The sequence below is a fragment of the Balaenoptera physalus genome (assembly GCF_965194825.1).
Source record: "Balaenoptera physalus genome assembly, chromosome: 8".
In the NCBI taxonomy this organism is placed as follows: domain Eukaryota; kingdom Metazoa; phylum Chordata; class Mammalia; order Artiodactyla; family Balaenopteridae; genus Balaenoptera; species Balaenoptera physalus.
Genome location: NC_138887.1, coordinates 77,163,724 through 77,178,169, shown reverse-complemented (window position 1 = coordinate 77,178,169; position 14,446 = coordinate 77,163,724). Strand labels below are relative to the sequence as shown.

The window sequence follows — 14,446 nt, the reverse complement described above, 5'->3', positions numbered from 1 at the left end:
TTCACCCACCTTCATCTCGAAGGCAGAGAGTATTGCTGCCAATGCTGTTGCTGAATTCAGCAACATTCAATTAAAATTAAATGGTTTCCTTAGAAATAAAATTGAGAAGCAAGATGGCAGAAAGTTGATGGCCCTTGCCTTAAGGGAGCTTATTGTACTCTTGTATGTGTGTGTTGAAAGTTTCCACACTCAAAAAAAAAAAAAAAAAGCTGGGCAGAAAAAAATGAATACTACTTTAGAGAAGCAAAGAGGTTTAATAACCTGTAACAGTGGATATTCCACACCAGTCTGAACTGACTGCATCAGAATCACCTGGGCATTTGTTAAAAATATCCTTCCTGGGAACTCAGCTCAGACCCACTGAATCAGAATCTCCAAGGAGGGGGTGTCTAGGAATCTGCTCCTCAGACCATCACTTTGATGTGTGGTCAAATGTGAATCCCGTGTACTGAACCACAGCTTGGGAGCACCTTGTCAGAATCAGATTTTCTTGCTCTTTTTCTCTCATTGAAGATGAAATATCGATACCCCTTCCCCTTCATTTGTTCAACAAACATTTGTTGAGGTCTTATTATGTGCCAGTCTTTGCGCGAGGTGTCAGGGAAATAAGGATTTACATACGTGTCCTTGCCCTCATGGGGCTGATAGTCTAAAGAGCAGAGACAGGCGTTTTAAAACTTGAGGGAAAGAGATATAGCAAGGTAGAGGAAACCAGGGGCTTGCCACTTCCCCCAGTGCGCTAATATACCAAGACAACTGAAATCCCTCCCCATCCTCCCTGCCCCCAGTAATCCTTCCTCAAAGAGATATCTGAGCCCCCAAATAACTTACTCATAAGTTATGACTCCAAGAAAGCATTTCCTGTATTAGATCAGTCCAGTGCTATTTCTAACCTTAAAAGAATTTTAAACATCTTATCATATGCATTACTTCTTAAGTAAAGAGAACAGTATGATAAACCTCTGTGTACCCATCACTCAGCTTCAGTCATTTTTATTACCTAGAGAATCTCGTCTCATCTGAATTTCCCACCCTTTCTCCTCACTCTGGATTACTTTCATTATATCATTTCACATGGAAATATTTAAGTATGTATTTCTAAAAATATAGGCTCCTTTTTTCGGCCATAAATACAATATCATTGTATCTAAGAAATTAACAATAATTCCTTAGTATCATCAAATATTCAATGCGTTCATATTTTCCCAACTGTCTTTTGTTTTAAATTTACTTTTTGGCCGTGCTGCGCGGCGTTCAGGATCTCAGTTCCCCAACTAGGTATTGCACCTGGGCCACAGCAGTGAAAGCCTGGAATCCTAACCACTAGGCCACCAGGGAACTCCAAATATTAGGAATATTATAGTTTTTTTTTTTTTTTTTTGGCCACGCAGCATGTCTCACGGGATCCTAGTTCCCCAAGCAGGGACTGAACCCAGGGCCTTAGCAGCAAAAGCGCAGAGTCGTCACCACTGGACCGCCAGGGAATTCCCCTCAACTGTCATAAAATTTTTGTACAGTTTGTTTCAATCAGGATCTAAATAAGTTCCACTCATTGCAGTTGGTTGATACATCTCTTAAGTAACTTTGCCTCTTCATCGTTTTTTTCTTGCAGTTTTTGTTGAAGAAATCAGATTTGTCCTATAGAGTTTCTCATAGTCTGGATTTTGCTGATTTCATCCCCATGGTGTCATTTGTATTCTCTGTAAACTGATGGTTCAATCTAGAGGCTCCATCATTCCCGTCTGATCCTTTAAGCACATTTTAGTTACACATTGGAATGTGAGTGTGTCTGATGAGCCAGGGGCAAACCGTTGGTGAGATGGTGAACAAGCATAGTAGGGATTGATGCAAAAGTGGCAAACCCATCCCCAGTGAGTAGTAGGAGGGAGGAAAAGGAACATTTATTGAGCATCCCACTGTATACGGCCACAGGACTGGGTACTTTCCATACGATCTCAGATAAACACATGTGCTGTGTTGTGTATGGAGGATCACTCCCATTTTCACATGCGGAAACTCTGGCTCAGAGCGAGTTCATAACCTGCCTGTTTCCCACGGTTAGTGGGTGGAGTCAGGATATGAACAAGAGTCTGTTTGTCTCTAAAGTATGTCCTTCTCTTGCCCCTGTACACATGGGGCTACAGGGCCAACCAGGCATTGTAAATGAGCACAATTGACCTGACACTGAAAAAAGAAAGAACAAAAAAAGCAATAGCCCAAGGGTGATGATAGGCAGCGCTTCCAGTGGCCTCAGTGTTGGGAAGTGGAGAGGACTGTGGCAGGACCCCCCCTCAGCTCCAATCCTGCTGTCATGCAAGAATGTGGATCCAGTGTTGCTAGGTCTTTTGAGTTTCGAAGAGATGCTAAGCATCTGAATTTCTGTGGAAAATCTCTAGATTTAAAAATGTTAGCTGCTAATTCTGATTAAAAAAAAAAACCCCACACTGTTTAGGCCAGTGCTCTGGACCAAACCAAACGAATGTGCAGCCTGCCACACGCGTACCTCCCCATGCTCCTAGGAAGTATGTCTGCAGAAGAGTGACATTGAAGACTGCCTGAGTCAACTGTCAGAGGTAGGTGTTGCCCTTGGCCTTAGAGAAAGGGAATAGTAAGCAGCTCTTAAAAGACATCAGGTGACAATGGAGCACATCTTCAAAAGGTGAGAGAGCCTTTAGATACTGTAAAGAAAAAGCCAAGTTTCTGAAGTCTCATCTGTTCAGATCAGACCTTGACAAAGGAACAGCCTTCATCACGTACCTTTTTTCACCCTCACGGTGATGCGTCCTTACTGTGTCCCAGACAGCGTTCTGAGCACTTTATGTTTCAGCTCATTTGAACCTCACCACAACCCTGTCATTATCCCTGTTACAGAACGGTAACACGGGGCTGAGATTCGAACCCAGGTTGCCTCCAAAACCTGCTTCCTTACTTAATACCCTATGTAGTCTTTCTTCCATTAGATATTTCCTCATTCAAGGCATAGAATGTTAGAAGCTGGAAATCATTGGCTGTGGAGTCCTAAAGCTTTATGCTCTACTGTCTTGAGCTTTCAGTGAAACAGAAGAATCTTTCTTTTTTTCAGGCAGAGCTTGATGAGTCTGAGCTAATTTACGTACCTTTTATCAGCTGGCGTTTACATCTCAATTCAGGTAGATAATTCCTTTCCCAGACACCTATTTATTCTTTACTATCTCAATAGCAGATACAGGACAGGAAAATAAATTTATAAGTGAGTATCATTTGTCGTGTTTTCAGTTCAGTGGGAATGTCAACAATTTAAAAAATGACTTTATCGATAAGTAATATAATATAATATAATATAATATAATATAATATAATATAATATAATATAATATAATAAAATACATTCTTCTTTGCTTTTCTGGAAGGAGGTAATTCATAGACGTTGGCTTTAAACTTACCCAATCTTCTCAGTGAAGCTGGGAGCTTGGAGAGTAAGGACATTTGGGTTTCATTTCTTTGTGCAAGTAAAGGTACTTTGTCACAGTTATTTGCAAGAGAGTTAATAAGCCTATAGCTTATATAGACAGTCATTTTCTTCCTCTCAGGCAACTCAAGGCTTCCTTATTACTGGGTATGGTGACTAATGAGGCCCTCTGCAGCTTCACTGAGATAAAAGGGCAGGGCAGTTTGGCATTCAGGCGAAGAAAACCCCTACTTGGCTTGGAGCATTCATGCCCTTCAATAACTACTCACTGAACTTGAGGACAAAGACCTTCTTTCCCATGCAGCTTCCCCCCTCCTTGTCTAGACATTCTGTAAGCAGTCTCCTAGTTACAGGGGTGGAGTGCTGCAGCCCCCCAAGCCTGCACCCAGCCTCCTGTCACCAGTCGGAGGGTGTATGTTGGGAGATGCAGCTCCTGTGCTGTGAGCTCCAGGGACTCTGGAGTTATAATTCCCAAGAGGAAGTCATGAATCCTGAAAGGACTTTGATAAGGACAATGATGGTTAGAAATTGAGCTTAGGGGTACTTTACCACAGCTGATAGCACGATATCTAAAGCTGCCCAGTCCAGTATTGTAGCCTTAAGCCACATGTGGCTACTTGATTTTTAAAAAATGTTAATTGTGGTAAAAATACACGTAACATAAGATTTACTGTCTTAACCATTTTTAAGTGTACAGTTTAGTTGTGTTAAGAATATTCATATTGTTGTGCAGCCCATCCCCAGAAATTTTTCATCCTGCAAAACTGACACTGTGTACCCATTAAACAGCTCTCTGTCCTCCTCCCCACTCCCACCCCTGCCTGGTCCAGCCCCTGGTAACCACCATTCTACTTTCTGTCTCTATGAATTTGACTACTCTAGGGACCTCATATAAGTGAAATTACACAGTATTTGCGTTTTTGGGACTGGCTTATTCTACTTAGCATAAAGTACAGATAAATGTACTTTGAAATATTCTTAACAAATACTTCCTAGGAAATACCTGTAAGTTTAATTGTCTGTGGGGGTTAAATTGGAGTGTTTCATTAATTGGAACTGTTAGTTTATCGCTAACCTGGCAAGAATCCTAATTGGTATTTACCACAAAGAAGCCTATTCAGTAAACTTGCTCTTTAAGCCTGTGCTTTTAAAGATTTTTACTTGAAACCCATAGTAAGAGAGAAATGTTGTATTGCAACCCAGTACATACATATACTTATATGTGTATATCTGAACTTAAAGTTTCTTGTACCAGCGCTTACTCTTACTATGTGAGATGCACATGTTCTTTTCTAAAAAATGCTGATCTTGTCCACTATATTGATTTCATAACCCACAAAAGGGCCACAACATGCAGTTTGGAAAACACTGCTTTAGATATTCCTGGGTTCAGTTTTAGGCCTGTAGTATAACCCTGTACCCACATCCCCACCTCTGGATCCCCATGGCTCAGAAGACAGCTTCAGAATTGTGCCTCAAAGCAAGCAAGTTAAGAAAAAAGCCATCAATCATGGCTTTATTTCCGAGTAAGCTTTGTTCACTGATTTTAATGCTGGTTTAAGTAGAGTGTAGTTATAGAAAATTCATTATTGAATGGTTATACTGTTTTCCAAAGCTGAATATAAATGATAAAAAAAATCTATGCAATAAATTTCTGCATTAGCATGTGTGATTGGGAGTTAATTAAATTTTAGTTTATTTTTCTTCGTGGAAGAGATTATGACATTTCATAATGCTGTATAAGATTATAGAGGGAAAGGGAGAAAAATGGTAAAGTCGGTTTTTTGTGTCATACATGAATGATTTAACAGTTTATAAAAATTCTGTAAACAGAGATTTCAAAATGCATGTTTTATACAGTATATAGATGAGTTAACTTTTCAGATTTTTTAATCTGGTATGTTAGCCAGTATTTTGACAAATAATGGGAAGAAAATTGAGATTCCTGGAATTAGTTTCAAAAGAATTTCATCTCAGGGTGAGCAGAAAATTGGCTTTCTGATGGGCCAGTTTTTCTTTTCCTGTTTAAGGAGGCGACTGCAGGAGGCCTGCCCGCTATTTGTATAAATAATAGTAATGAAAATTTGTGTACTCCCTGAGTAACTCTGAATTGGGCAGGCTGTAAAGAAAAAAAAAATAAGGAAAACAAAGTACTAGAGAATAACTATAATAATGCTGAATAAAAAACTTGTCCTAACTATAACTCAAATAAGAATTTGCCAGTTTTGAAATTTTAGATGTTGGGACATAGAAATAGAGCCAAATTTTTTCTTTAAAATAAAATTCCTAATTTTTAAATCTTTTGTGTGTGATTATATAAGTATAAATACTTGCAGGAAAATTGAAAACAAAGGAAAATATAAAAAAACAGAAAGAATTTAGTGGTCAGGCTACCACTTCTGGTCTTTTTCTATGCATATTTTCATGTAGTTAAGATAATTTTTTTTTAATAAATTTATTTTATTTATTTTTGGCTGCATGGGGTCTTTGTTGCTACTCACGGGCTCTCTCTAGTTACGGCGAGCAGGGGCCACTCTTCGTCGCTGTGGGCAGGCCTCTCACTGCGGTGGCCTCTCCCGCTGCGGAGCACGGGCTCTAGGCACGCGGGCTCCAGCAATTGCAGCACGCGGGCTCCAGCAATTGCAGCACGCGGGCTCAGTAGTTGTGGCTCACGGGCTCCAGAGCACAGGCTCAGCAGCCATGGCGCACGGGCCCAGCTGCTCCGCGGCATGTGGGATTTTCCTGGACCAGGGCTCGAACCCACGTCGCCTGCATCAGCAGGTGGGCCCTCAACCACTGCGCCACCAGGGAAGCCCTAAGGTAATTTATTTTGGACACCCCCCCCACCTCCCCAAACCATTTCTCCATGCAATTTAAAACTCCTCACAAACATTTTAATGGTTTTATAGTATTCTACCATATAGATGTAGCATAAATTTTTAGCCACTTCTCTGATGCTGGACAGTTAAGTTTTCATCAGTTTTTCACCTGTATAAATACTGCTCTAATGCACACTTTTGTGCATAAATCTTGTCCATATTCCTGATCATTTCCTTAGAGTAGATATACAGAAATGGAATTCCCTTCCAGCTACTGCTCTGTCTCCTCCCTATCACAGCCAGCTTCTTTAAAGCTATCTGTGTGCACTGGCTCCATTTCCTTCCTAAAACCTGGCTTAAAAGCCTTCGGTGGCTTTAGTGTTTATTATGGGACAGACACTAAAGTCCCTGCTGTTGCCTTCAAGACCCAGCATGAACTAACCTCTCTCCCTGCGTCTGCAGCCTCTTGCCCGTTGCCTCTGGCTCAGCCACACTGGCTATTTGATGTACTGGCTCCTTCCCCTTTCTCCAGCCACAGGGCCTTCAAACCTGCATAGCCTCCCTCTGGAACAGTCTCACTCCCCCGCCCATCTGTCCTTTGTGGACTATGAAGTGAGATATCTACTTAGAGGAAGTGGTTGGAAGTTTGAAGAGAAGTGAAAGTCTCAAAAGTTCATTTAGGAGTTAAAGAGAGGAATTGACCAGACAAAGTACACAAGGGGTTTCCAGGTGGCAGTGAGGGCCACTTTCCGGGTATATTCAGAGTCAGGAATGTGAGATTCACATCAAGGGAAATGGAATTGTCCTCTAGGGCTATGATCACCTTTAGCTTCTGGAGAAAAGAGCTTGCTTAAACTCAATTCACCTGATGAGTTCAGTATCCACTTCCTGTGTTTATTTTTCTCAGTCTTGTAGCATTGTCCTACCTCCTCTTGACTAATTCAATGTATGTGGGTGATAGCACGATTTGTCACAGAATAAGTGGAGGACTTTACAAATAAATACTTTTGGGGTCATTGGAAACCTCAATGTGAAGGTCTTCATTTGTGGGTTTATTGGGAAGTTGTAAAGTTGCTCTGTTCAGTAGGATTTCTACTACCCACCTGTGGCTATTTAAATTTAAATGAATTAAAATTTGTAATAAAATTAAAAATTTAATCCCTTAATTACACTAACTACACGCCAATAGCCACTTGAGGCTGGTGGCCACCGTATTACACAGTGGAGATGGAACATTTTCGTCATTGTAGAAAGTTCTGAACAGCACTGATCTAGAGAGCAGACAAGGATCCAGCTGAGTCATCTCTGAGGCTAGTCACTGTGTAGAATGGTGATCCAGGAAAAGTAATGGACAATTAGCTTTGGCTAGTTTGCTACAGGTTGTGATACACAGTTTATGGGTTCATCTAACATTAAAAAAAAAATGACATAAAAATTCTGCTCCCTTCTGGCATTCCCAATCATTCCCAAAATTCAGCAGAAAAGCCAGCCTCTCTGGGCCCACATATCCCTGGGCTTCCTTTGCCTATGTATTCGTCATGGTCAAGTGACTCAGATGACCTGCTGACCAAGCAGATGTCCAAGCTGAAGAATAAGTACTTGTCAAAAACTCCTAGCAGCAGGACAGGAATAAAGACAGACATAGAGAATGGACTTGAGGACACAGGGAGGGGGAAGGGTAAGCTGGGGCGAAGTGAGAGAGTGGCATGGACATATATACACCACCAAATGTAAAATAGATAGCTAGTGGGAAGCAGCTGCATAGCACAGGGAGATCAGCTCGGTGCTTTGTGACCACCTAGAGTGGTGGGATAGGGAGGGTGACAGGGAGATGCAAGAGGGAGGGGATATGGGGATATATATATATACGTATAGCTGATTCACTTTGTTATAAAGCAGAAACTAACACACCATTGTAAAGCAATTATGCTCCAATAAAGATGTTAAAAAAAAATGCATGCAAAAAAAAAAAATTCATGCGTGTTGTTTATTTTCTGTAGATACATCTTGTAAATGCAAGACCAGTGGATTTTTACTATTTTTTAAAAAAGATTTATCTGTTGTTTACTTATTTAATTTATTTTTGGCTGTGTCGGGTCTTAGTTGCAGCATGTGGGATCCTCGTTGAGGCATGCGGGATCTTTTGTTGCGACGTGCAGGCTCCTCGTTGTGCTGCGTGGCCTTCTCTCTTGCTGTGGTGTGCGGGTTTTTCTCTTCTTTCGTTGCGGCGCACAGGCTCCAGGGTGCGTGGGCTCTGTAGTTGTAGCACGCGGGCTCAGTTGCCCCACAGCATGTGGGATCTTAGTTCCCCAACCAGGAATCGAACCTGCGTCCCCCACATCGCAAGGTGGACTCTTCACCACTGGACCACCAGGGAAGTCCCAGATTTTTACTGTTTTTAAGGATCAAGTAAAGTAAGGTTCTGCTTATAGATCAGACACCAGCACTTTTGACATGGCCCAACAATGGGGGCAGAAGGGAAGTGCTATTACATACGAGAGTCATACAAACACAGGAAAACGTGTTCTTTCCCGATCTTACCTTCTTCTGGGTCTGTTTCACTTTATTTGGCTCAGCCAGCAATTCTTCCCACCTCCAAATTCTCGGAATCCTCTATAAAGGCGTTTTATCTTATAATTATTGTAGGTCTTCCTTACACATACAGAGTCTTGGTTTATTCCTCTCTACCCCTCAAGTTTGAAGATAATGTAGTTTTGTGAAAATGGGAAAGGTTAAGAGGAAGAAGAACTGGAGTCTCTTTGTCTTCTTGCCTTTTCTTTCCCCCAAAGGGGCTAGGGGCTATTTTCCTGAGCTAGGAGGGAATTATTTTCAGAGTTATGGACTACCTACTTCTCTGTGCCCTGGGGAGGGACCTGTCATGAGCACTGCCAGGAAGAACTCTGACAGCCTGGGGTGTGTGTACACAGACTACCCTGAAGTAGCCTGGATGTAGACATAGCAATATGGTCCCTCACAAAGATGTTTCTAAGCATAGAATGTTGCTGACTCTGTGACTTGATAACTGGTCCAGTAATGAGTGGGGGGAGTTGATTTTGATTGGCTTGCTCAACAAATTTTGAGACGCTGCTCTATTTGAGTGGTCAAAACCCAAAGAAAATATCTTGTATACTCATGTAGCCTCTACAAGTTGCAAAATATGTTCTCAAGCATCATTTCATTTGATGCTCATGATACATCTGTGGGCTGGGGCAAAACATGAGGCTCAGAGTGGTAAAGTGATTTGCTCAAGGTCACACAGCTAGTAGGTGACGAGGCTGAGTTTTGAATCCCAGTTGCTTTTCTGAGAATATTGCTTTACTTCTCATTTATATTTTAATGGAGAAGCAGATGGTAAGGATAGTTCCTGATGCTCCAGTGGGATGGATGATGAAGCTGGCTGCTGAGACAGGGAACCTTAGGAAGGGATCCAGTTTAAGGAAGATGATGAAATCAGCTTTGGATATCAGGTAGGCTGGGTCTGTGGGTCAGGAGCTCAAGGAGAGAACTGAGCTGGAATTATATATGTAGGTCACTGGTTCGTAAATGACAAGCGAAGCTCTGGGCATGGATGAGTTTTCCCAGAAAGAAAACAGCATTAAATGAGGAAGGAAGGGCCAAGAAGTGAGGATGCTCGGTGGCCAAGTAGAAGAGAACTAGCCAGCCCAGGAGCAGCTGGAGAGGCGGGAGGAAAGCCAAAAGGTGCTTGAGTGTCATGTCATTGAGGGAGAGAAAGATATATGTAAAAGAGGGGGGTATCATTCCGTTTATTTCCAGACCCATTTCCCCATGACCACCCCAAAAACTATCATATGGCAGCCATGCATCTCTAGATCAGAGGCACTTCTGTAGTGCACTGTTACAAGGTATATTTATTTATTTTTGTATTGCTGTGGCAGATGGCAGCGTGTGTGTTTTCTGCCTGGAACAATAACCTCCTTTCCGTTCTCCTGCGTCCTTGCACTTTTGGCTGTCACTGCGGTCTGTTGCGAATCTGAGATCCTTTAATCCCACAGAGTACTAAACAATATCTGGTGTCAGTGGTTCTGTGATTCTACTCCAGACACCCCACCTTCATTTGCCAGCTGGGCTCTCTTAATGAGCTCGCTGCACACAGTTCAATACTAGAACTCTCTTAGTGGGTGAAATATGTTTGAAGAACTCACCGGTGGAATGTTCCATGTTAGGCCTGCTTCCATTCTCTCTCTGGCATCTCTCTCTTTTCAGGATGGCTTTAGCTCCTCCAAGTTACTGTTTTGTGGCCTTCCCACCACGTGCGAAGGACGGTCTGGTGGTATTTGGGAAAAATTCAGCTCGGCCCAGGGATGAAGTGCAAGAGATTGTGTATTTCTCGGCAGCTGATCATGAACCCGAGAGCAAGGCTGAGGTAAGTCACGTGTTACCGTCTCTCAGTTAACATGTATTCTCTTTCTCTGGCTTTGCCCAGCACCTTGATGTCTTAACCTGGAAGCCTGCTCACAAGTCAGAACTGTCATGTGGGTTCTGTTGATTCCTGTTTCCATTCAGGTTTGTTCGTAGCCTTAAAAGCAGGGTCACATGGAGAATTCTACATTCGTTGCTATGGCCCATGTTTTATACTTAAGTAAAATAGTTACACAATTCCAAAGTCAAATCTATGAAATAAGATATATTCATAGAAGTCTAGCTTCTACCTTTGTATCATTCACTCCATTTCCTTTTTCTCCTGTAGGTTATTATGTTTTGGAAGTTTGGGGGGTTATCCTTCCATTTAAAAAGTTACATATTAATATATGGAATAAACTATACACACACACACGTACATATCCATATGAATATCTATCCCAGTCCCTTTCCTCCCTTCTTAGATGAATGGTAGCATGCTATATACACTTTTTTCCACTTTGCTCTTTTCAACTAAAACCGTATCTTGCAGGTCACTCCATCTGGTCTCTAAAGAGATTCTTCATTCCTCATTTACAGCTGTGTAGTGTTGCATTCTGTGGATGTAATCAGACTTTAATCAGTCTCATATTGCTGGACATTTGGGTTGTTTTCCGGTCTTTTGCTATTACAAATAGTGCTGAAGTGAATAATAGCCTTGTGCATCTGTCACAGTATCTGGTCTTGGTTTATATATTTTTATCATGTTAAAAATTATCCACCAGTTCTTATTTTGAGTGCTTAAAGAACTGTTTAGTCAGTAGTTCTTTGGAATATGTGCCTAGAAATGGGATTTCTGAGTCAAAGGGTATCTAAGTATGTAATCTTGTTAGATATGGTCAAATTTCCTTCCATAGCTGGTGTACCATTTTGCGTTCCCACCAGCAATGTAAAACAATGCCTGTTTGTTCATATTCCCAGAGTGTGTTGTCAAACTCTCATGATGGCTATTTCATGTTAGTTTTACATTCTGCTCTTTTACTAAATTATTTTATTGGTTGTGTCAGCTTTTATTATTGATTCTCTTGGGTTTTCCAGGTATGTTGTTATAAAACCTGCAAATAGTGATAGTTTGATTGTTCTTACATCTCTAATTATTTCCTTATTTGTTTGGCTTATAGCTTGGATTCAGTATTAATAGTGATGGAGATAATGGGTATCTTTGCCTTTGTTCCTGACCTGAGGGGGGACAGCCTCTAGTGCTTCCACATTCAGTAAGATGCTGGTTTTGGAACAGAGATTTATATAGTTTTGTCATGTTAAAAAAGTATACATCAATTCATACTTTGATTGCTTTTAAATCCTCAAGAATAGGTGTTACATTTTGTTAGAGATCTTTCCAGTGATTATGGAGATAATCCCCTGATTTTTTTCTTCCGATTTAATGATAAATTGAACCATCTTTGCATTCATGGAATAAACTTCTTGGTTATGGTATATTTAGTTGTATGTGTTGAAATGGTAATTGTTTGTTGAAGGATGAAGAATTTGGATGAAAAAAATGGGGGCTAGTAGATTAACAAACTCTTGCCCCTGACATAATTTGTATTCTTTGATGTTCTATGCTTTACAAAATAAACTGATTTTTCTGGTGATTGTGATAGGTTTTAAGTGGGTATTCATCAGTGTGTATTTCATTTTCTTATCTGAATCTTCATCTGTTTCGATCCTTTAAAAGCATTAAGCACCACCAGAACAACAGAACTCTACAAGGAGCTGCTTATGCGAGGTGAATTTAACAGAGACAGTGAGACGAACAGTCAGAGTGCATGAGTCTGTGGTCGAGGCAGTGGCAGACTGGCTCCCACAGGATTTTCGCCAGAACCACTTGCCTCTCGTGTTGCACCACTAACTTGGTCCAAGCCCCTAAACTTCAGTGGGACCTTCCTTTCATACAGGCAGAAAAGAGTGCTAGGTTCTCTGGCGCTCATGCTAGCTTTTAAATGGGTATTCATTAATGTTTGAATGTCCATGTTGTTTGGATCTGAATGTTTCTTTCTGTTGCTGGAACAGAGTGGACTCGGTATGGATGAAGTTGGCTTGGTTTGCGTTGTTACTGACCTTCCCTGTCTGTCTTCTCTAAATGTTTCTTTTTCCCAGAGAGTCATGCAAACTGAAACAACACTTTGATTTTCATGTGGGCAGATTTAATTTCCCAAAGATGGCTATACCAAATCCCATTCCACATGTACTTCTCACAGTGTGATAGACACGCCTCCACGGAGTGGAGGGTTTATGCCCCCCACCCCTGCCACGAATCTTGGTGAGGGCTTCCGATGGCATCATGCAGTGAAGCATGACGGAGGTGATGCTGTGTGACCTCCAGGGCTGGGTCATAAAAGGATTCAGCTTCCGCTCGTCTCCCTCTTTTGGAACTCTAGCCCTAAGATCCCAGGCACCATGCTGGGGGGAGCCCAAACTAGCCCACGTACAGAGACCATGGGGTGGGACCCACATAGAGAGCCTACAGCTAGTGTCAGCTGCCAGATGTGTGAGTGAATGACCTTTCAGTGATTCCAGACCTCAGACTCTATGGAGTAGAGACACACCATCCCTTCTGTGCCCCGTCCAGATTCCTGACTCATCAAATTCACGAACATAATAAACGGTTGTTTTACACCACTAAATTTGGGGTCATTTTTTAGTAGCCATAGTAACTACAATATTGCACAAAGCCTTTTATAAATATGGCTGAAATAAATATTTTAGAAAAAATTTGGTTTCCTTTTTGGGGAATAGGTTAAATAAGTCTGTATTTTACTCTCATGGTTACAATCATTTTAGGAAATAGACTAGATTCCTTTCACTAGTTAACCTACGGTATGTTAATGCTCAAATACACCATAGGTTACATTATGTCCCCTTGCATAAATAAGTGCAGCTTGATACATACCAGAGTTAGTCCCTAAGGCAGCCCTGACCTTTTTTCTGAGTTGCCTCTGCACGTTTCCACATCCATACTCTGCAGGTAAAATAACTCTACGGATCCAAAACCAAATTCACTTTCCCCGTCTCATCTGTTCCTCTAACAGCGCTATTGTCTGCCGCATCGTTTAATCTAGAAACCAGACAGAGGCGTTGACCCCCGTTTCCCCACTGTTCTGTGGATGCACGGGGGTGGCTGTCACTGAGTCTTGCTGCTTCCTCTCCTGTGTCCCCATCTCCACTCCACGGCCCCCAGCTCATTCACACCCACCCCCCTCTCCCTTCTGCTTTAATCTGCTTATTGGTGCCCAGGTCTCTTTCTCCTGAATTCTGTTCCCTGCAGTGTCACCGGAATTTTCTTTCCAGATCACAGCTTTGTCATTGCCTTGTTTAAAAATGTTTGGTTGTTTATAGGACGAGAGTCCAGGCTGATTTGTATGCCATTCACCACTCTTCCTGATAGGCACCCTGCTCACTTTTCTTTCTTTCCTTTTAAATTAATAGACAGTTTCAGAGCAGATTTAAGTTTCTAGAAAAATGAGTATAAGTACAGAGAGTTCTCATATAACCCCTCAACTCCCCCCAACCCCCTGCCTCCCAGTTTCCCCTATTATTAACATTTTGCCCTAATATGGTGCATTTGTTACAATTGATGAGGCTGTATTGATATATTATTATTAACAAAGGCAATAGTTTACATTAAAGTTCACTCTTTGTGTTATATATTCTATGGGTTTTGACAATTTCTCATATCATGTATCTGTCGTACAGAGTAGTTCCACTGCCCTAAACATCCTCCGTGTTCTGCCTGGTCATCTCTCCCTTCCCCTAACCC

The 14,446-nt window shown here is 41.6% G+C and overlaps 1 protein-coding gene across 5 annotated transcripts in view; it reads left to right on the top strand.

The window, feature by feature from the left end:
• The window catches only part of SCRN1 (secernin 1), a 118,887-nt gene that overhangs the window by 8,442 nt on the left and 95,999 nt on the right, over positions 1 to 14,446 (top strand). For 4 of the 5 annotated variants that reach the window (XM_082472020.1, XM_082472018.1, XM_082472019.1 and 1 more), the window contains exon 2: positions 10,492 to 10,651. The exons of the other annotated variant lie outside the window; for it this stretch is intronic. In XM_082472020.1, the coding sequence (XP_082328146.1) occupies positions 10,493 to 10,651 (159 nt within the window). In that variant the 5' untranslated portion in view covers position 10,492. The remainder of the gene's footprint in view (positions 1 to 10,491; positions 10,652 to 14,446) is intronic. 5 annotated transcript variants of the gene reach the window in all.